Source organism: Labrus bergylta, chromosome 17 (genome assembly GCF_963930695.1).
Source record: "Labrus bergylta chromosome 17, fLabBer1.1, whole genome shotgun sequence".
NCBI lineage: Eukaryota > Metazoa > Chordata > Actinopteri > Labriformes > Labridae > Labrus > Labrus bergylta.
This window is the reverse complement of record NC_089211.1, coordinates 19,659,468-19,680,465: the sequence shown is the minus strand read 5'-3', so window position 1 is coordinate 19,680,465 and position 20,998 is coordinate 19,659,468. Positions and strand designations below refer to the sequence as shown.

At 40.4% G+C, this 20,998-nt stretch overlaps 1 protein-coding gene across 4 annotated transcripts in view; it reads right to left on the bottom strand.

Moving 5' to 3' along the window:
* arhgap24 (Rho GTPase activating protein 24) overlaps positions 1–20,998 on the bottom strand; it is a 76,334-nt gene that overhangs the window by 22,082 nt on the left and 33,254 nt on the right. The window contains exons 1-2 of one of the 4 annotated variants that reach the window (XM_020642987.3): positions 13,109–13,616; positions 12,577–12,629 (exon numbers count right to left, since the gene is read on the bottom strand). The exons of 1 other annotated variant lie outside the window; for it this stretch is intronic. Coding sequence is in view for 2 of the 3 variants with exons in the window: in XM_020642990.3 (XP_020498646.2) it covers positions 4,798–4,870 (73 nt within the window). In the remaining variant the exon portion in view is untranslated. Of the gene's footprint in view, positions 1–4,797; positions 4,962–12,576; positions 12,630–13,108; positions 13,617–20,998 lie in introns of those variants that run through there. 2 more of the 4 variants (XM_020642983.3, XM_020642990.3) reach the window with 2 other exon arrangements.

Genomic DNA, 20,998 nt, shown 5'->3' with positions numbered 1-20,998 from the left:
TGAATAAATATTCAACTAAAGACAAATACATGTCAGAACACATTTGCATGCATCACTCATTCGAGAAGACGGATATATTGTCTCAGGCTACACAATCACAAGCTACAAGTTATGAAATAATGGTGTGTCCAACTAAACAGAATCCATCCATCTGTCCATTTTCAACACCGTGCTGAAGTCAAGTCTTTTACTTAGGCAAACAACAAAAGCAGAGGGCTAAACAAGTCTAGTAGAGTCGGTAAACAGATTGTAATTGTTTCAATATCGTCTAGCTAGTTGGCTAACATTAGCTTTAATGCAAGAATGTTTATAGCTGCCAGGCTAAACCTTTATTTGCTCCGTCTTCTCATAGACTTCTTTTTCATTGGCTATTGTGGACAGGCCAACCAACCGTATCCAGATCGTCCTGAATCCAACAAGTTTAATATTCTGGGGACGGGCACAAGGTTCTCAAACCACTCCTCGACACTGACACCCTGGCACAGAGGGCCAAGTAAAACAAATAAACTTCAACTTAAATCTGTCTATCCTTAAATCTATTCATTTTTAACATCTTATTTCAAATGTTTAAAGAAGCTGCTTCTGTTAACATTAAACACTTCACAGTCAAATAAACACAAATATCGTTTTTCAAGACTAGAAAATCATACAATTAGATTATAATATATATTTTTTAATATATATATTTTTGTGATACTATTTTCATCTTATAAAAAAGGTGTTAAAGTTTGCTTGCTAATGGTGAGCTTTTATGTACAGAGCATCTCCAATGATGAACATTAAAAGGTGTTAAACCTTATCAGTAAGCCAGCGTTGGTGCAGACCTGCTGTTGTAGGCGTTAACAACACACTCTCACTGATACCTTAAGAGGTTTTGGTTAGCACTTACCGTGGCAAACCCTCCATGAGAAGCGTGCAAAAGGAATTGGAGTCTGTAAGGGGAGGGTGAAGGAAGTGGTTTAAGAAAGGCCCGATGTGTTATCAAAGTGATCAAGAGGTTTGGATCTGTAAACCTGGTACAAACCAAGATCCTAGACGATGGTTTTCCCCTAAAGTCAGGAGGTGTTAATTGGGAATAAATTGATCAGCAAAAAAACCCTCAGTCCAGTGTTGCAACAGAGACAAAAGAAAATGTTTGCCAGCGTGTTAATATCCATAAACGTTCTTCTATTATCTGGCAGTGATGTGTCCTTCAGCTTTCAGAAAAATGCCATGTGTTCATGAGTAAGAGCTAAAGGGTTTATTATAAAACCAGACATGCAGCTGCCATGATTGAGTCATCAGTTTGTGAGTGACATAGGTTGTCTAGCCTGCTTTGTGCATTCATTAATACCGTTTGTTTTCCATACTTGGCAACGAGTATGGGTGTAAAGTTTTATATTTTCAATGAGACATCTTTTTTTCCAGCTATATGCAAAAAAAAAAAAAAGTGAATGAGCGCTTCTTGTTTGGAGACGTACTTTGAGCCCGATCACAAACACACCACTCAAAGATAAGTCAGCATTGTCTCCTGACCTTAGACGCATAAAAGTGGATCAATGATTTGACTCCAGGTTTAGAAAACCATCAAGTCAGCAGATAAGCCCAGATTCCCTGCGCCACTGAACAATGAACAACAAATATTTGCTTTCCAATCTTCCAATTCCTAGTCTGTAACTTCCCCATCCGAGACTTTGGTCATTTAAAGATAAGCTGCAGAAAGATAAAAAGCTCAAATATCATCGTGTAGCCTGTGGGTAAATTCTCTTTATCTGTCTGTTAAATAAATGACTGAAGGCCACCATTTGACAGGTTCTTTACAGGCTGTAGTTAGACTGCCCGCTAGTATTATTCTCCACCACACCACTGTCAGACTGCCTGCGATGTGTGTCTGGAAAACTAAATAAAAAACCCTCCATCATCGCCTCTTAAATGAGACCAATGCTAGCAGGAGTTCACCGCCAGAGAGAGTTGAAAATCTTCTCTTTTAGCTCGCCTGCACCTGAAGAGACAACCGTGACAGCTGTCACAATTCCCCCGATTCACCACGCTTCAGCACACTGCGGCAAAGTCTGAGACACTCAGCGGCGAACAATTGTCAGCTTAACAGCAGCGTGCAGACTTAACTTTAGAAGACAGCTTGTATTAAAGACAGAAAATACATCCAGATACATTCTTCACCTTTTTGGCCTTTATGAAAGTTAAGGAAAAGAGAAAAATGCTATGCCCTTTCAATTTTAAACTTTGAAGATGTCCTCTGCATTTGTGTTGATTTTAGCACAAGACAAAGCAGAACATTTTGTCTCTTTGCTTGTTTTGTCCTGTACATGCTCTCCTCCTAATGTCTCTTAACAAATGTATCACTCATCAAGAATTTTCTTATTGGAAAAAGTGAAAAATGAAGGATGTTTATGCAGCTTGTTGTTTTCACTTTTGTTTGACAGCGACCCCGCAGCAGTGGTTTCAGGCAGCTAAAACATCAATATAGAAATAGTCAATCTCTATGCTGATGTTCGTCTTTGCTTTTGTAAGTCAAAAGGATGCATCAGTATTCATTTCAGTCTGTTTAATAACCGGTTAAAAACTCCTCACAGGAGCTTTAATGATCCCTTACTATTATATTGTTTTAAGTTGCCCACTATCTGTGTCATAACGACCATCTGAGTTGGTTTGAGTGCGAGCAGCCAACAACTGGTCATTGCAGTTTGGACCTCAAGCCTTAATAAGTGGCCAGCTGCAGACTGGTCTTTAACTAATGGCTCAAAACAGGTGGGAGACAACAAAGGATCCCACTGTTCTGTAATTGCTCACAAATACCTGGAGCCCTGATCCACTTCACTCTGCCCAGTACTGTGGTTAGTGAGTCCTGTAAAGCTACAGCGTGTCTATTCTCCAACATGTAGACTGGACGGTATTGTATGGTCACTGAATTGATGGTTAAATACAGGACAGATAATGCATATTTGATCTTCAGCTGACATTTGAATACATTCTGATTCCTCGCAATAAGTTACATTTATGTACATGTTTGGATTGATAAGACTTGTTTTACACCTTTAAGTCAAACTTGAAAATAAGAAAGTTGAAACCACTCTCATATCTCTACAGTCTACAGTCAAGTGACTGTAAGCTTAGCTTAGCACAAGGGTTTCAGGAAAAGGCACTTTACCTGGCAAAGAAATCAACCAGCTTCTACAGTTTTAAAATGTCATTTTGTACAAATTGTAATGTTCTGAAAAAAAGAGACATACTTTCTCACCTTTTCTTACCTTTTGAGCCATGCTAGCTGTGTTCCCTAACCTTTGGTATTCATGCTAAGCTAAGCTATCGGTTTTATGACTAACGTTTTAAAAATGACCTGAAAACCTTCCTCATATTCCCTAAAACCACTGCTTTTAGATCTTGTTTTATGCATAGGTTCTTAACTCTGCTTGATTGTTTTTATGGTTTTATTCTAATTGTAGCACTTTGAGATTTCAACTGTAAAGTGCTTTATAAATAAAATGCTTTATTATTATTATTATTAACTCTGTCTTTTGGGTTGTGTTGATTTTGGCACCCCCTGTGGACATTGGCAGTACCTTTCATTTCTTTGCTGACCTTGTGCTGTTAGTGTTTAATTAGTATACTTCCTAAAAATCTCCTCCTGCTGTGTTTAATCAGTCAATCATATCACGCACTGTGGATCTTTAATGTGGAGTGTGTCAACAAAGGCTGTCTCTGCACTCTGCTGTAATTCACTTTTGTTGACACCTAACCTGGGGCAGGGATAAAGATGTTAAAAGAAACTGTGTTATGGGTCATATTAAGGCATCGGTAATATTTTAAATCGGTTTCACAGGAGCTTTAAAAATTTGAGATGAAAATAACTATAGTCTCCTATTTAAACTCTTCTCTTGAAAGTGGATTACCTTTTTTTTAATGCATCACTCCGTAGTCATTTTGAAAAAGAACAAAAAAAAAAACTCCAGAAGGCTTCAGTACAAGAAAAGCATACAACTAAACCTTAAATCAAAACTTGTCTCTCTGCTCTCAAAGCACTGTAACAATGTCACAAATCCAAGGAAAACCTTCACTTCACCTTATTGCAAAAAAACCCTTTTTTTTAGACAGACATCTCTCAGGAGGGCGTGGGTTTTAAAGCGTGAAAAATGACCTAAAAAAATATTGTGTGAGCTCAAAAGTGGAATAAATTTTGTGTGAGACGTGTTTGAGAAATTGTTAAGTTCTTCCAGACTTTGATTGTGCTTCCTGCCAAGAGAAGGAAACAGCTGCTGCTGGCTCAGAAAACAATGCAGACAGTGTAACTACCTTGTTAAGCTTCAAATGACAAAAATATGTGTCATAACTCTCAGTGTGTCCGTGTATGTGTGTGTTTGTGTACAGTGGGAGATTAGATGAACACATTGGTGTCCTTTGTATCTTGTCTAAAAAGGTGTTCCTGTTTGCATGCAAGCAGGGGCAAGTTGAGATTGAATATTGTGTCTAATGATAGCCTTCTCAGAAGTCTACACATCATCATAAATACCTCCAGCAGAAGAGGAAGTCACTCTCAGAGCAACAAGACTCAATACAATGCACATTTTTTCATTCATAACTCGTAAACTCTTCAAATACATATGATAACAGTCTTATTTACAGCCTTTCATTCATGAGTAATATCACTTCCAGATGATCTAATCCCTCTGAAAGGTGCAGCTGTTACAACAAAGAAGTCTGTAAAGACATCACAGCCTAGAGAAATGTCTCCCTTGCATTCAGTAGACAGTAAAGCTTTAAAAAGGCTCAACATTTTCCAACCCAAAAAAAACTTGTTACCTTGATTTGAGGATGGGAAATCGGACAGTCCATACTGAGGTAAACTATGAATCCCCTGATGAACCATCTCCATGTCTCCTCCACACTCCAGACAACAAGTACCCTAAGTGGGTTACAAAGTCCCAACCGCCTGGGTTAACTTGAGGACGGGAGTTCCTGACTGAGGAGGTGCTCTGCCAGATTTTTGGCCGGGCTCAGAGTGAGTGAGCACAGCTGAGAGGGTGTGAAAGAGAAAGGGAGGGAGGGGAGGGAGGTGAGGTTTGAAGAGGGGGTTGGGGAGTACACACACACACACACACACACACACACACACTCTCTGGAGCACTGTAATGGGAACAATGGGCAAATCTCTGTGAAGCCTTGGGTTTAGAAAGGCCACTGGTCTGACACAGGGCATGACCCCATAGGCAAACATGGGATGTCCCATTCACACTGCAGTGCTATTCGACATTAAACCACACACTGTTTACAGCTTAGTGATGTAATAGTATTGATTTTTGCCAAACAGGTGGTATCATGGTTAATAGACGTATGTATACGGCCTTATTACTATTTCAATAATATCCTATTAGTGAGAAATGAGGTACTTACAAATGTAAGTTGTGTTTATTGTTTGAGCCTTGTCAACTGTTGGGACAGACAATTCTATTAGTGTGTCTCTCTGAAGTGAATAAGTAATCCTCTGTTCAACGGACTGGAAGTTAATGACTGAAACTTTTTTCATTAAAAACAATTATGGGATATCAGTGTTTCCCTTATGTTTACAGCTTTGGGGGGTGGGGGGTGCGGGCAGATGGACACTGACACAAACACTTTAAGGAATCTTGGTGTTCATGCGTTACTTTTAATGACAGCTGTCCTGTTCTATCAGAAAGGTATCCTTAAATGACTTCTTTCCCTGATTTCCGACTCTATCCACCATCCTATCTCTACAATAAAGGCACAAAAAGGCCAAAAATAAATAAAAATAAATAAAGAAAAAAAATGGTAGGGGAAACACTGGATATCTAATAAATTGTTAAAACCATTATTGTTATACTACGTCTCCAATCCACTAAACGACACCAAACAAGAGTCAACAGCAGAATAAGCTGTTTGGCATTGGCAGGGAAGATTGGGCGAGTTTTTCATGGGCGCAACCCACACACTCAGCTCTGCTGCTCATTCCACAAATGCATGTTCCTTACAAATGTGGCACCATTTAAAAGGGAAATAAACAGGCTTTCCAACGGTATAAGATTTATTGCCAAGAAGCCAACAAAGAAATTATCTACCAAACACATAAGTAAGTGAAGCTGCACAGAGTCTTTATGTATTGTGTCAGCTCCTCTCTCTGCAGCTACATCTTCCCATGTATCTATAATGGGTGTCCTGATACCTGACCCCCAGCCAGGTATCGATGGCTAAATTCGCTTCCTGGTGTCACGGTGGTCCTTGCCTGTCAATCGACATAACCTGAAGGTAGACACCACAACATTAGCCTCCACTTGATTCCCTGAAGACATTGTCTGGTGGAGAACACAGACTCCATAGAGTTGCTACGGCTATCCATTACCATCTGATGCTGAATGAGAAACAAAGTGAATAGAAGACAGGACGTCAAAGGGGGCAAGGGTTGTTTGGCTCTACTGTCCATATCTGCAGGCGCCCGTTGGGAAGAAGGTAATCACAGCAGCAAAAAAAAAAATTGAGAATAATGGCCAAATTCACTCTAAATTCCCTGTAGTCTTTGTTGCTGAAAGGAAAATATGATACCTTAACTTGAGGCTACAATAATCAGCAGTCTTGAGGAGAGTCTTTCCAATCTTTACATTCAAACTATGGCCCCACAAATATGGAATTTTTGGGGCCGATATTGTGAAGAAAAACAATCTGTTATGCTATATCGATGATATCTGTCTTAGATCTATGAAACAGATACGTAAATGTACACATGTATTGCGCTGATCCCTCAAATGCAGTGATCAAACACTTGTAGAAAAGATATATAATGAAGACAAGATTGGTCACTCAACTCGAAAGTAACTGCGCATGTACTTGCGCTTGACACTCTGGAGAGTGATAACGCTTGTTGTAATCCAAAGAGCGCACTGCTGGTGAAAGAGAACTGCTAATGTAATACAATAAACTCACATTAAATGCTATTTGACTGGTGAATAAATCTAGTAATATCGTCGCACATCTGCGATAAAATTTGCCTATACCGACAATTACTGAATAAGCCAATATCGGCCGATATTAATAGCTGGCCGATTAATTGGTGGGGATCCAGTTCAAACTATAAAAAGCAGGATATTTAGATGCTAAATATTCACTCCTCTGTTCTCACACAAAGGGGAATGGATGTCTCGGGTCTAAGGCAGCTGTTCAGGAGTATGAATGAGACAAGTTTTAATAGTTGTCATGAGGACAGTGGATGGGTCAGTCCGTTCAGGGAGGTCACAGGGCTGTCAAAAAGCCAAGCGTCTCTGTTCTGATTTGATGCCAACTAAATAAAGAGCAGTGTCTGTGTGTCCTGCCAAGGCTGCTGTAAATATACCATTATGTAAGGGGAATCTATTTCAACTTAAGGAAAAAGAACCACAGCTCAGATGAGACGTACAGGCCACAAGTTGATAAGTTAATCATAAAAACTAGATACTAATACGTTTGCAAAAGTGAGTTGTGTGTCTGCTGGTATATTTTTTTAGTTGGTTAGCTCCACTTGTGTTTATTATCTTGTTTTTATATAGACTCAGCATTTTCTAACAATGCTTTCTCTAATCCCGCGACGCATGTGTAGTATCTTAAGATAGTTTCAAGTTTACCAAGATTGGTGCTCAAACTTAACTGAAATGGAAACTAGCAGCCGCCTTCAGGGCAAGAGATTTGAATAAAACCTACAAAAAAAGTATACCTTACTCTGGAAAATGGCCATAAGGGGTGAAAATGATTGGTGGTTTGTAGCAAATCTATACCGACAAATACGTTAAAAATCGAAAGGAAAACAGCAGCAAAAAACAAAACAAAACAGATACATCATTTATGATTTGATTTTGGAGGTTTTAAAGCCAAATCTAAGGATCGTAAATAAAAATCACAAATGACACTTAAGGAAGCTCTACGTCTTGGTATGAAACCACAAACAATCTGCTCAACCTATCCATTTCTCAGTTGACCTTAAGTACAGTGTGAAAGTAATTCTAGACTAACTCCAAACATTTTGAAACTATGCACGACACGACTTCGAGGTTTGTTAAAATGCCAGAAACCTTATGAGTGAGCCATTGAGACCACTAACAGCTTCACTGACTACTGGCTCAGGGATTACTACGCCACCAAAATGGTAGGAGTGCTGAGTTTCGTCACTTAAACACTTGAATGCCATGCAGGAAGACTGAAACATTACATCAGTGATACAGAGGTGCAGCCATGAAGACACAAGATCAAATCTCTCTTTAACCAGAGACTGTGTTATGTTATGTAATGTAATGCAATTTTAGCCTTGCCATATTGTGAGGAAATTCATGTTTAAAGTGAAGCTTCTTTCAACACAGTTGCACACTGTTGGGCTATATTTGACAGGAGTGTTTGCATTCTCATCTCTGAACAGTGTTTGTCTGTGCTGAAATATGCATCTAATGTTGTGTGTCTGTCTGAAAAATGTAGGCGTCTTACAGTTATGTAAACAACTCACACTATGACAGATCGCCAATTGGACAAGTGTATATCCTGCACTCATGGCAGTGGGACTGAATATCTTTACGCTGTGCATGTCTGGACTTCATACTTGGTGTGAACTCTTCAACCTGGCATATATGATCTCCCACGATGTTGGTCCAATATCCAAACTTTGTTTTGATTAAGATACAGGATGTTGTGTTAAGCCTCACATAAGACACATATACACAGAGATTCAGATTAGGATGCTAAAATGTTGTAAATCAAGATAACATAGCTACAATGTTAATAGATAAGATAAAAAAAAGTGGATAAAACATCAAGTAACAATTATTTGGAAGAACCAGACAAAAGACAAAAATGGTTCTAGTAGGAGGATGGTATAGTGCCTTTATCCAAACTACAGAGGAATACAAGGAGTGGACTCAACAAAGTGCCTGTTGCACACTCACTAATACCTTCTAATATCACCTTTCAGCACTGATGAGGGCCCCGGGGCAGACGCACACCTGCACTCCCCATTGCTAGAATTGGTAGGTTGAGTCAGGCTGGCCTTTTGGGAGAAGCCCTTTGAACTCTCAGACACAGTTAAAGAAACCTGACTTCTGCTTTACTGTGTGACTACTGGAGGCAGAACAACTTACTTACTTATCCTGTCTTTCTCCATGAGAAGCAAAGACGACCCAGCCTGGGAACCAGACAAAACTGAGAATGTGTGTTTTATTTGGCCTGGCAGATGAGTCTGGTCACCCTCCGGTTCAGACAACCATGGGACCTGATTCAGGTCGGCCAAATCACGACCCTTTATGTGATATGGGTTAAAACACGGCTGTTGCAGAATAGGGAGGGTGCTGACTTTAATTATTTATTTGGTTAATGACGCATCCGGTTGTAAACACTGTGAGGTCACAGTTTGTTTTTGCACTACTTTTAAGTCGTTCGTTTGGCATTTTAATCACTTGCCATCTTGGTTTTTCAGAAGCAGAACTCACCATATTTGGACAACAAGGTGGTTACACACTGCTACCCTTTTAATCTACACTATTTGACATGTTGTTGTAGTAGCAACTCATCCATCACATGAAGCCATGCCCTTTTTGGCTTTCATTATATTGCTTTTCCCAACAATGGCTTGGTCATTGGAAAAAATGTATGTCTAGGGCAAATTCATCATTTGCTTTACTTTTGAAGCCTGGAGGCTACATCCACCTCAAGTCTATGGTGGTATGTACTCAGTATAAATTAACTGGATGTTAGAACTAACTACATAGACAAGAAGCCCAGTGATAATTCACAAGTTTCATAGCGCTGATTGGTTTTCAGGAAGCATTTTGTTGTGTGACTGTTGACACAACCCATTGAAACCCAAAGAGAGAGGTTGGAGACTAATGTGAGTATAGGTCTGATATACCAAACTAAAAAAAAATTGCAATCAAGGAGAAATAAATGGAAAAAAAAAAGAAGCTTGAATCTAGATTTAGGTGCACCGGAAAGATGCAACTAAAATATGAAAGCAACCATATCCTGACAGCTAGCTTTCAAGAGAAACACTTTTCATGATTTTGATTCCTCTGAAGCAATTTCATGATGAATTGAATTCAGTCTGGTTATGTGTCGTAGAAACATTAATCAGCTTTTTCATTTGCTAAATTGCTTTGGGAGATTGAAGGACCTGTCAGAGGTGAACATTGTTGTGATAGAAAGTATAGATAAATCTGACATCCATCAATCATTACCATGCATTATGTGTTACCATGTCATATTTCTCTCCAGTGACAGATGAGGGGTTTTTGGTGTGTACGAGTTAGTTTCCATTTGTGTTTCTGCACACATCTACGAGGAGGTCACAAATCTCCAGCTGACTGGCTGTCCAAGACTTTGTAAAGGCAATGGACAGAGTTTGTCAGCATTGGCAGGATAAGCGTGTTTTCATTTTGGCCATCGCAGCAGTCTTGTCTGTGATGCAGCTCCACATCCGTGTTGTTTTTTCTGACAAAGCTGGCCAAAGCACTGCCGGACGGAGAGGGCTGCAGTGAAGGGGTGGTGGTGGTGGTGGTGGTGGTGGGAGGGGGGGGGGGGGGGGGGGTGTAATGCAGACTGGGTCAAAGAAAAAAAAGATTGGTGATGAGCTAAGTGCAGAGACAGAGGAATGCTGACGAGGTTGGCTCTCTACAGTATGGGTTTGAGTTTGGATTGTTGGACTGTTGCTGATGTTGTGTGTTCAGTTCTTAAGGTTCAAACTTTTCAGTGAGGTTCAACTACAGGGTTTTTTGATTTGACTGGATTTAATTGAAAATCATGAATGCCAAACAGGGCTAACAACAATATAACAAAGTCTTCAATTAGCCTTTCAACTCTAAGAATTAAGACGTCTACTGCCAGTTTGCTGGTTTTAATGAATACTGACTAATATAAGCTAAAATCACAGGTTAGTTATCAGACAGTTGTGTTACTGTAGCTGGTTGTTCTAATGTTTGATATCATAACATGGACTGGTTGTCATGCAGGTTTTTTAGTCAAATACAGCAAAGAATTATCTTCTTAGGACAAGACAGCCAAAGTCAGGCTTTAAAGATGATTTCATCAGAGTGCTAAGAGGAATCGCTCATGATTGCTACACAAGACAGTACTTGTGTCAAAACATCTCAAACACATTCAACAGCTCTCCTCTTCCATTCTCTTTTCACATCCACTAGGAATTATTGAAATCTAATTTCTGCCAGGACTTCAATATTATACATACTGTAATTCTTCTGGCAGATATCGCTCCCATCTGTTGCCTCAGGTTTTTGCATGAGAACAGTTTTTTTTACCAGGATGGATTTACAGGCCGGCTGGGAGCTGTGAATTCACGAGTGTGTTAGTCTGTTATCTGCCTCAAGCAGGAAAGTAAAGTGAAATGTGACCCAGCTCTTTTTGCTTAGTATGATTTTAAGTCCTCTGGCATTATTTTTTAAAGCAATGCATCTTGTACTAGCATACCTGGGTGGCATTTTAACTACAGATGAGGCTTTTAGTCTTTTGTTGGCATACAATATATTCTAATGGTACCAGACGAGTCAATCCTATTCACAGCATCTCAGTTTTTTGGAATGAAATGACTGAAATGGAAAAATAGACTATTCAGTTTCAGTATTTTAGAGTTATAACTGTGCAAGGTAACTGCTTTTGGTCGTCCTTAACTAAATGTTAAATTATACCATATGAATGTAATGTTTTCTTTATCCATATGTCATAAACATTAGAGATCAGCAACAATAATGTAATGTTTTCTGTGCGCTTCAAAGAGAAATGTCAATGTTCTTTTGTTGCCAACTGCTTTGCCTTACATTTGACCAAATAGTCACAAAACTTACTGGTTAATTAGGCGAAAATAATGAAGTAAAAGGATTTTAAAAGCACAACAAAAGATGCTCAAATGTCTCCAGAATTTGGTTTGACAAAAAGTCTACTAATTCAACCCTTTAATGAATATTTGAAGCTTTTGATTTTAAACATCAAAAGTCGTGTACAGGACTTTGGAAGTACTACTTTAATTGTGGAAAATAAGTGAAGCCTTTTGAGGCTCTAGAGGGAGCTGTGAGAAATCTGATCATCAGTCACCCGAGTCGGTGTCCACTGGAGCAGAAGAATAGAAGTTTGATAATGGAAAAAAAGTGAGAGGTTGTCCAGCATCTGCGGCCCCACTCCTCTTTTTTGTTTGAGGCTACAAGGACTACCTGAATCACAGACCAAACTGTTGACCATCAAGTTAAAGCTGGAGCTTTGTAAGCACCAAGGTTTTGAAAAGACTTAAGAATGCATAGAATACAAATGACATCACTATATAAAAACAGTTTGCTGTCTCAATTAGGAATTGTTTTAATAAAAAAACACTCTCAATTGTTTAACCAACATGTTGTTGCCAAGATGAGCACATTAACTGTGAAGGCTCTGAACTTTTGCGCTTTCTTATATCGCATGCCATTTTTGATGATGCAACTGAAACTGACATTGTTGAAATGAGATCTGATTTTTTTGGGGTCGATAACAAATTGCACCAGATTACAGAACTTACTTAACCATAGTAAATGTGACTGCTGTGTGTAGGAATTGCAGTGTTTATGCATGAAGCAGTACCTTCATCAAGCTCCCAGATATTGATGGTCAGTCACATCCTGTCAATACAGCGCCTCAGAGAAAAAGACATTACGGTATATGAAGTGAAATACTATGCCAGAAAAATGAACTTCATTATTTACAGAGCATGTTTTTAGATGTCGGTGTAAGGGGAAAAACTGCAAATGAAGCTGCAGTGGTGTCACAACAACGGCAGCAGAATCAGGAATGTAAACACTAAACTTCACAAAGTGTTCATCTGAAATCTTCAGTAAATGTAATCTATGAACTGTCCCCCTGTTAAATTCCAATGAATGAACACTCGTTATCTGGATGAGAAAGGAGAGCTATCTAAAACTCATTTGCAAGCCAGTTTGTGTCTTAACTTTAAGGCAGGCAAAGCTGTCTGAGAAATCCTTCCGCCCCTTCCTGCAGCCGTAACTGAAACTAAAGACAGTGCAAAGTCTAATAATATCACTGCCACCGTAATGCACCGGTCCAAACCACAAGCAAGCATGTTAGTGTTCATTCCTGTTATGTAAAAGAGACAGACCTGGGTTGGAGTTAAGATCCATGGGGAGCGGAGGAAGACGTGCCCCCTTCTCAGCTGGTGGTCTAGGGAGCAAAAGCCACGCTGTCGCTGCTGACCGCCGGCCCCCCGGTGCCACCTCTTCATCTGTTCTCTTCCTGAGCCACAGACAGATTTACCTCCTGCTGTTTCTGCTAAAACACTCTCCACTTCCCTCGCTACACTCTTTACTTCTCTCCCCCCTCCTCCTGGCTTTCCTCCTTTTCATATAACTCTCTCGCCTAAAAACTTCATTTTTTTGTGAAGTCAAAAGCAGGTCACTGTGACACATCAATCAGCAGCAGTTTTTGGCGAGGTCGGGCAAAGGCTAGTCTGTCTGCCTCTCAGGAAGCCTTCCCTGTGCATAAACTTCTATCAAAGCAGCTGGAAGAGCAGAGGGAGCATTTTTGTAAGACGTACACACGAATATGTAGCAGAGAATGAAACCGAGTGAGACAGCAAGCCAAAGGCAAGATGGTGTGTCTGCTTGTCTCTGAAGGAAGTGAGAGGGAGGGGTGGGAGCTGGCGGTGGAGGTGGAGGGGGGTTTGGGGAAGGGGGGGGAGGGAGGGGGGGGGGGGTTGTATCGTAAATCATGCAGCCCTCCCTAAAGTGGGGACCTGTAAATCTGGCAAACGAAGAGTGGGCACTCGGCCAAATGACTCATCCACAGCGCTCTATAAATACAGCAGTGCGGGGTCGGCGAGGCTGCTGCTACTGGTGGCCAAGAAGCCCTGAGACACAGGGGGGGGGTTTATCCCTCACTAAGGAACGGTCTTCGTCGACCACTTATCTCACTTTAGTCACAGTAAGACTTATGGGCATAGCATACAGCATTAGCTTCTGTTTGACGGCAAAGGATTACATTGTCTGAGGGTGGAGATGCACAGATTGTTAAACTCTCTTAGTTAGGTTTGTTAGCTTGTCAGCATTGAATTGATGCGACAAAACGGAAAAAAACATTAACTTCTGATGTTTTCGCATTATTTGCAGATGGGATGATGTCTGTCAACATGGCCGGAACTGATGTTCAGCTGATACACAACAATTCATGGGGGGAACTCTCAGTTATGGTTTGTATTGGCTGAGACATCGGTGTATTCGTTATGCTTTGTATTGATGCCTTGACTGGAATTTGCTGACGCCTGATACAACATTGTAGGCGGTATGGGAGGCAGATACCGATACTGGTATTGGTATCAGCAGATATCAGTATCTAGTGTTCTGATACTGGTATTGACATGAGACAACTCTAATCCACACATTGTCCCTTTGACCCCGGTTGGGGCGATTAAGCTGAAGGCCGACACTACCAGTTGGTTTTCACTCCGAAGAGACATCTAAATATTTATCCCGAGACAAATCAGTTTACATACCACCAGGTCTGAACATTCAAGTCAAGTGTCCCCCCCTGAAGACAAACACGCTGTAAAGGCTTTCAGAAACTCCCCTGGAGTCCAAAATGTGCCCTCGCTGAGACCCAGCCAACCTGATACATGTGGGAATAAGTGTTGTGGACGGGGGTTAGAGCTATGTGACATGTCAAATACCAATCCTCTCAATAAGGCAGTTATGTAAGCAACCAGAGTTTCCTGCCCTGTCCCTTTCACTGGCCCGAGTCTTGGTCTGTTTGTGTATATCCTCCAGAGGATCTTACTGCTGCAGACTGTCTCTCTCACACACGGACATAAGAAGGTAAGAAGAAGGCCTGGAATTCTTTTTTTCAAACAACGTCCACCACATACAGTACAATGCAGCTTATTGTTTGGATGTGCTAAACTCCTTAGTGGACTACTCTTGTCCATTACCGTAGCGGTTTAAATATTATAAACATATAAAACCTCATAATATGACAGTCTGTGTCTGGTTGAGATGATAAAAATGTGGGCATTGATCCATTTACTGTCTGCTACATGGTGGTGGTTGGTTCATTGCACATTGTGTCCTATTTGTTGTCCTTTACAGCTCACATATAAAACCATTAACCACCACAAGCTGCTACTTTATCATCTCTCCATTAAGTGACAGCTCTGCTAGAATTTAATGGAGGGTGCATCTCCTGTACAATATATAAAGTGTAGTGGCAACATTGCATGTCCACTCATCCTACACGCTATCACCTCATGCTGTTATGGCAGCTGCCATTTTCCATTTAGTGGTTGATCAATCATGGCTTCATGAAAAATGGTCTTCATCATCCAGTGTGCAGTAAGAGTCATTATATGAGCTCCCACAGGGTTAGTTCCCATCACTGAAATGCATAAGCTGCACTTTTCTCTTATAAAGAGATTACCTCCCATTCATAAAACAAGTGGTTAAATCCTGACCTGATGTTTGCTTTTCCTTCCTGTTTTAGTTTTAATCTTTTAACTTGATTCCCTTATCAAAGGAATATTTAACAATTTTCAGAAGATTGACAGGACTGTCTTTGTCCATTAAATATGAAGCTGCAGCCAGCAGCCTGTTGGTTCAATTTTGTATGAAGATTGGGAACAAGGCAACAAATTCTGCCAAACAGCAACTTTGATGCTGTAAACCTTATATCTCCTTTAAAAAAGAAAATAGTTTCCTTTGTTCCAAAACAACAAGTTGTGATTATAAAGGATAATCAAACACTGGAAAATATCAAGTTTAACAGACAGTTAAGTGCAGAACTGTTTATTTGTGGACTAGAAAGACTTGTAAGGAGTGGGTGACATAAAAAGTACCTTAGTATGTAGTCAGCAATTTTCTGTTTATCCCAGCCTGCTTGTTAGCTGTAGTGGCCACCTGGTGTTTTAGCTGGTTGCCTAGCAACTTCATGTATCAACAAGACTCAAGAAAGTTGTGGCATCTATTCTTCTTCTTCTTCTCTCATTCAGAGTTCATGTGGTGGCTTTAGAATACTTCATGTTAACAAAAATCAAGTTAAAACACTTACTGGGTAGTACATTCTGTAAAAAGGTGTTTTGGTAAAGAATGTGCTTCTGTTGGGACTCTGTTGGGACTCTGTTGGGGGGGGGGGAGGCTCAGCTTTTCTTTAGGTTGGGAACCACTGATTTAAACTCAGGGAGACTCGTCATCAGTCATCAAACTCAGCATTTTAAATAACAATTTGGAAATAAGACATTCCTTTCTAGAACAGTAGATTGTCTCTACGGTCACTGAAGTAAACTTTCTCCAGATGTTTTGCTTTAATTAGCAGTCTGTAAAAATCCCACAGAGAGGGCAGGCATCCTTAACAGAGAGTGCAATGCCCCCTGTAACAAACCAGATCATTAGAAGAACAGCTTTCTGCAGCTCTGACAGAACAGACTCCAAAAAATCCTCTTGTATAAAACCTTATAGGAAACCTGGTCAGTGCCCTTATCCTAATCCACAAAGTCAAATGTAACCACCATTACTAAACCTCAAACATTTCAGTGATCTCTGAGAGGGGAAGATGTTGCCTCTGCTTTGCAAATCATACAGGAGTCTGTACTGTTACTTTTAAATCCCTTTGACAGTCAGCCAGAGTTTCCTTTCCAACACCTTGTCACTGGCTTTCAGAGCAAAGAAGTTTGAGTTTGAGTCTGATTTTTTTTGAGCACACAATCCCCAAAAAATGGTCCGCTTCCAAAATCTACTAATACAGAATAATGGAGCTGCAGCTAAATTCTGTGACACTGAAGAGTGTTTACGATCTTGACACTTTAACACCATCCAGACATCGAGCTCCTCTGCCTTCATTTTGACTAGAGTCTTTGAAAGATGTCAGTAATCATGGCCCAGGGCATTTTCTCAGACTTCAAAATGTTCCCCCTTTTTCTCCTGAATAAAGAATGTGTCTTCTGGGCTTTCTTTCTCAAACGGCTTCTTACACCTTCCAACTATTTCCCCAGTCAATGTCAGGACTTCATTCCTTCTGCAAAGACATAATGAGCAATGTCTTAAATCTACCATCTGGGACATTAAGTGATTTTCCAGAACCTTAGTGGGAACAAGTAATCTTAAAATCATCCTCCTTTGCTTCCATTATCTTCTCCCAGATAATGCTCTGGCAACAAGCAAGTTTTGCTTGCCTGCAAATAACTACAGAGTAAAGAGTACAGACTGAGTCGACAGGGCATCCTGTTTTAAACAGAGGTCTTTACTGGTCTCAACCAGCAGGACTTTAAGCTACAACCCATAGACTGTAAATATTAATGGACAAAGCCTGACCGACGTCACCCATCTGTTACTGCAGGGGGCTTTGGAGTCCCATCGGTGGTGGTCGCTATGCCGGAAATGCTGTGTCAACCTAACAACAGGCTAAGAGCTGGAGCTGAGGCGGGTTTTGAGCCTCTTGACAAACAGTTATACCGTGCCCGCCTGTCAATCAGGTCAGCTATGCGCCATATTGTGAATAACGCTTATCCTTTACAAAATTAAACTGAATGAGTTATCAAAAAATGTACCCCCTGTACAGTCTGTGCCAATCAAAAACCTAGGCTAATCAGCCCTCTTCTTATAAGAAAGTATGCTGTAAACATGTACATTTCTGCTGTAAAAATTGGCTTTTTTGAATGGAAGTGTACGTGACTTCTGAGGCTTCTGCAGCCAGCCTCCAGTGGACACCTGAACTGCAGGCACAGGATGTTGCTGCATGATTCCGATGTAAAACGTATTATAGTGTGTCCCTTCAGACTGCAAGGATGTTGATCTCAACTGCATGTTTTGCCCTGAGAAGGCCCACTGCCCGGAGTGACAACAGTGCATGCTTGTGGTCATAAATTCAGATATAAAGAGAGCAACACGGGGATGCGAGTCTTAGAAGCCCCCATATGACAAATGATGTCAACAGGAGCCACTACTCCTCCAGGAGGCCATAAGCCATATGTCACAGACAGCAGGTTATTGACTGAATAACCACACTCGGAAAAAACATACGTGTGCGTAAAAATGTCGACACACAAACACATCCACACGTGCACAAACATACGCTGAGGAAGAGAGAGAGAAAGAGGAGAGAGTTCAGTTCATGACCTTTTTGAAAATGTCATGAGAAAGGACACTGACCACATCCAACGGCTCAAAAAGCTGACATGCGACCGTCAACACTTTTGTGTGCAGAAAATACAGTTATCGTTGATGCTTCTTTTTTCCCACTGCAATATCCATAATTTAAATTTACTGCTCTTCCTCTTAATGTATGCCTGGATACTGTCACCTTTCTGGATTTATGATGCAATAGAAGCCTCCTGGGCACTATACATCCCACTGTTAATTAAATCAATATATCACAGCATACATTGTTGAACGATAAAGCTGCTTGTATATATCCTGTGTATCAGATTCATTTGATCAAACCTGTGTATGGATAAAATATATATTCTCACTTTGGCTCCGAAGAGGGGGAGGTTGTGTTTGGTTGCAGAACTCGTTCTTCAGCGTGTCTTGAAGTTTTTTTTAATGTTATCATCGCTGGGTGTCGCTTTCTTCCTGAACTTTTTTGTGAAAAGAGCAATTAAATATTTGCAATGTGTGTATTTTGTTTCCTCTCTATATATTTGTTTCTGTCTGTGGATTATCTTGACCCAGCAGCAACCTCCAGTGTTGAAAATAAAGCCAATGCATTAGGGGAAAATCAGTGAAGTTCCTTGAGTGTCCACTTGAAGCTGGCAGCAAAATCCAAGGAATCACCATTAGGTCCCTTATTAATTCCCATTTAAACAACAGAAATAAACATGTTTACAACCTGGTTAAAACATTGGTATCAATAGCCAATTTCTTTTTGGTATACACAGGGGAGAACTTTCATAACCCATCCATTTTTAGTTTATTGAGCCTTAGAGCTATTCAGACATTTGCATAAATAGGGGCATGGTTGAGTAAACTGACAGGTGGATTAATTGTAGCTCTTTGCCTGGAGGCTTAAGGCCTTAAATCTTCTACTTTGCCCGTTGCTAGACTGATTGAACAAGATCAGAGCCTCTTCAGGTACCGAGGGGTGACATCACTGACACTACGTCTATTGTTTTATAAAGTCTTTGCTTTTGACCCATAATGCTGAAGTTTTGTGTATTGCAGTCCAAACTGTTTTTTTCTACAAAAGTAATCCACCTTAAAAAAAAACTGTTCGTTTCTCATTTTCTTAATTGCGCCTTGTGTTTTATCCTACTGCTTACAAATATTTGTTTATGTCGCTTAAGCTTTTATGTCCAGTCTTGCCTTTTCTGTACAGCAAATAGAATAGCCCTGATTGAACCTCAATCTTTACAAAATGAGAAAATGTATCATGCCCACACACACACACACACACTTATCAAGGCAGTAACCAGCATGTTTGCACTTGGCACTCCTGTGCTTTCTGAAATCATGAATAAATATAAAAGAATAGAAAGAACGTTCTGAACACTGTGTAATCCATTCGCTTCTGTCTGGAGTTTGTCTTGAAATAGATCTGCAAATGAAGCCGTGAGCCTGTTGTGGGATTTAAATAACCCACAGGCTTCCTAACACTCCATAAACACCATTATCATGTGTGCAAAGTAGAGCCCCAGTTGACATGAGATTATAAAGAATGGATTGTAGTCGTTCAGAAATAAACATAATTACAGTAATGTTAAAGCTGCTCCAGCGGTCAGTGAACCTTTGTTTATACACACATATAGACTCTATAAACAGTCAATGCAAGCAGCAGAAGTTATCCGTGACTAATGACACATGGGGGGCATGTTTGAAAGCACCTCCATACATCCCGACACTGAAATGTCAGCACCACACACTAATACGCTTCCTTAATAACTCCACTGGGGCTTCTTTCACCTCAAACATGGAGTCTCAGTTGGCCATTTTTATGAACAGAGATTAACAAGTGGAGCAATTGTTTGAGTTATTAACCCCGCTCCCTGCTGGGTTTGGCTTTTTTTTATTATATCCATCCATCCATCATTCCATCATCAACTTCTTAAACAGTAGCCTATAAGTTACTCTGGCCTCCTCATCATGAACGGCACAGAGGTCTGTTGTCTTCTGACTGTTTGTCCGTCGTCACTCTCCAATGGGGATCCTTCATTACTGTTTAATAAGAAGTCTGACTATATAGGTAAGTATAGCATCACATTCCTAAACGTATCATATTATTATTATAGGAGGATTACCTCAAAAGACCCCTCCCCCCCCCGAACGCCTGAGTTTGATTTACTTCCACTCTGCCTCGCATTCCTGCTGGTCTTTACACTGCGATCACCATTAATCCATCACACAAGTCGCATACTTTAAATGAAACGTTCACCTCGGTGACATGCGACACTCATAAGTCAGTGCGGAGGTCAATGAGGTGGCTACCTGTGCCCACTCATCAGGTATTCATGTGACACAAACAGTCACGGGATGATGATGGAGGATTAATCATGGATGCACTACATCAAACTCGTTTACATGTGAAACTCGTTGAGTCAAGTTTTATGTTGATTGAAAAGTGATGATAGAAACAGACAGGAGAGAACTGCAATGAATCAAAAACATACTACAATTTAAAGTCAACGTTATGTTGATAAAACAACCCAGCCAAATTGTGCAAATTTAGCAACGACAGTGGGGAGTGCTGTCTTGCAAAGCATCACAGCATGATTCCTGCGAAACCAAAATTTGTCAATGAAGGAAAATGTAGAGGAGTTATCCATCTGGGGGTGAAAAAAGAAAGAGGAAAATTCATTGGAAGGGGCCGCCCAGTGAACCTTTGCCTATAGGGCCCCAACAGACCCTAGAATCGCCGCTGCCAACACCCTGGACTGTTTGCCAGGGCACAAAATCAACATATAAGATTATTTAACTCCACTTTATAGACACACATTTAGACATGCTTGTTCCCTCGTCTTTCATTAATCTATGCACATACTCTGATGTAAACACTGTACAATGGATCTACCTCAACC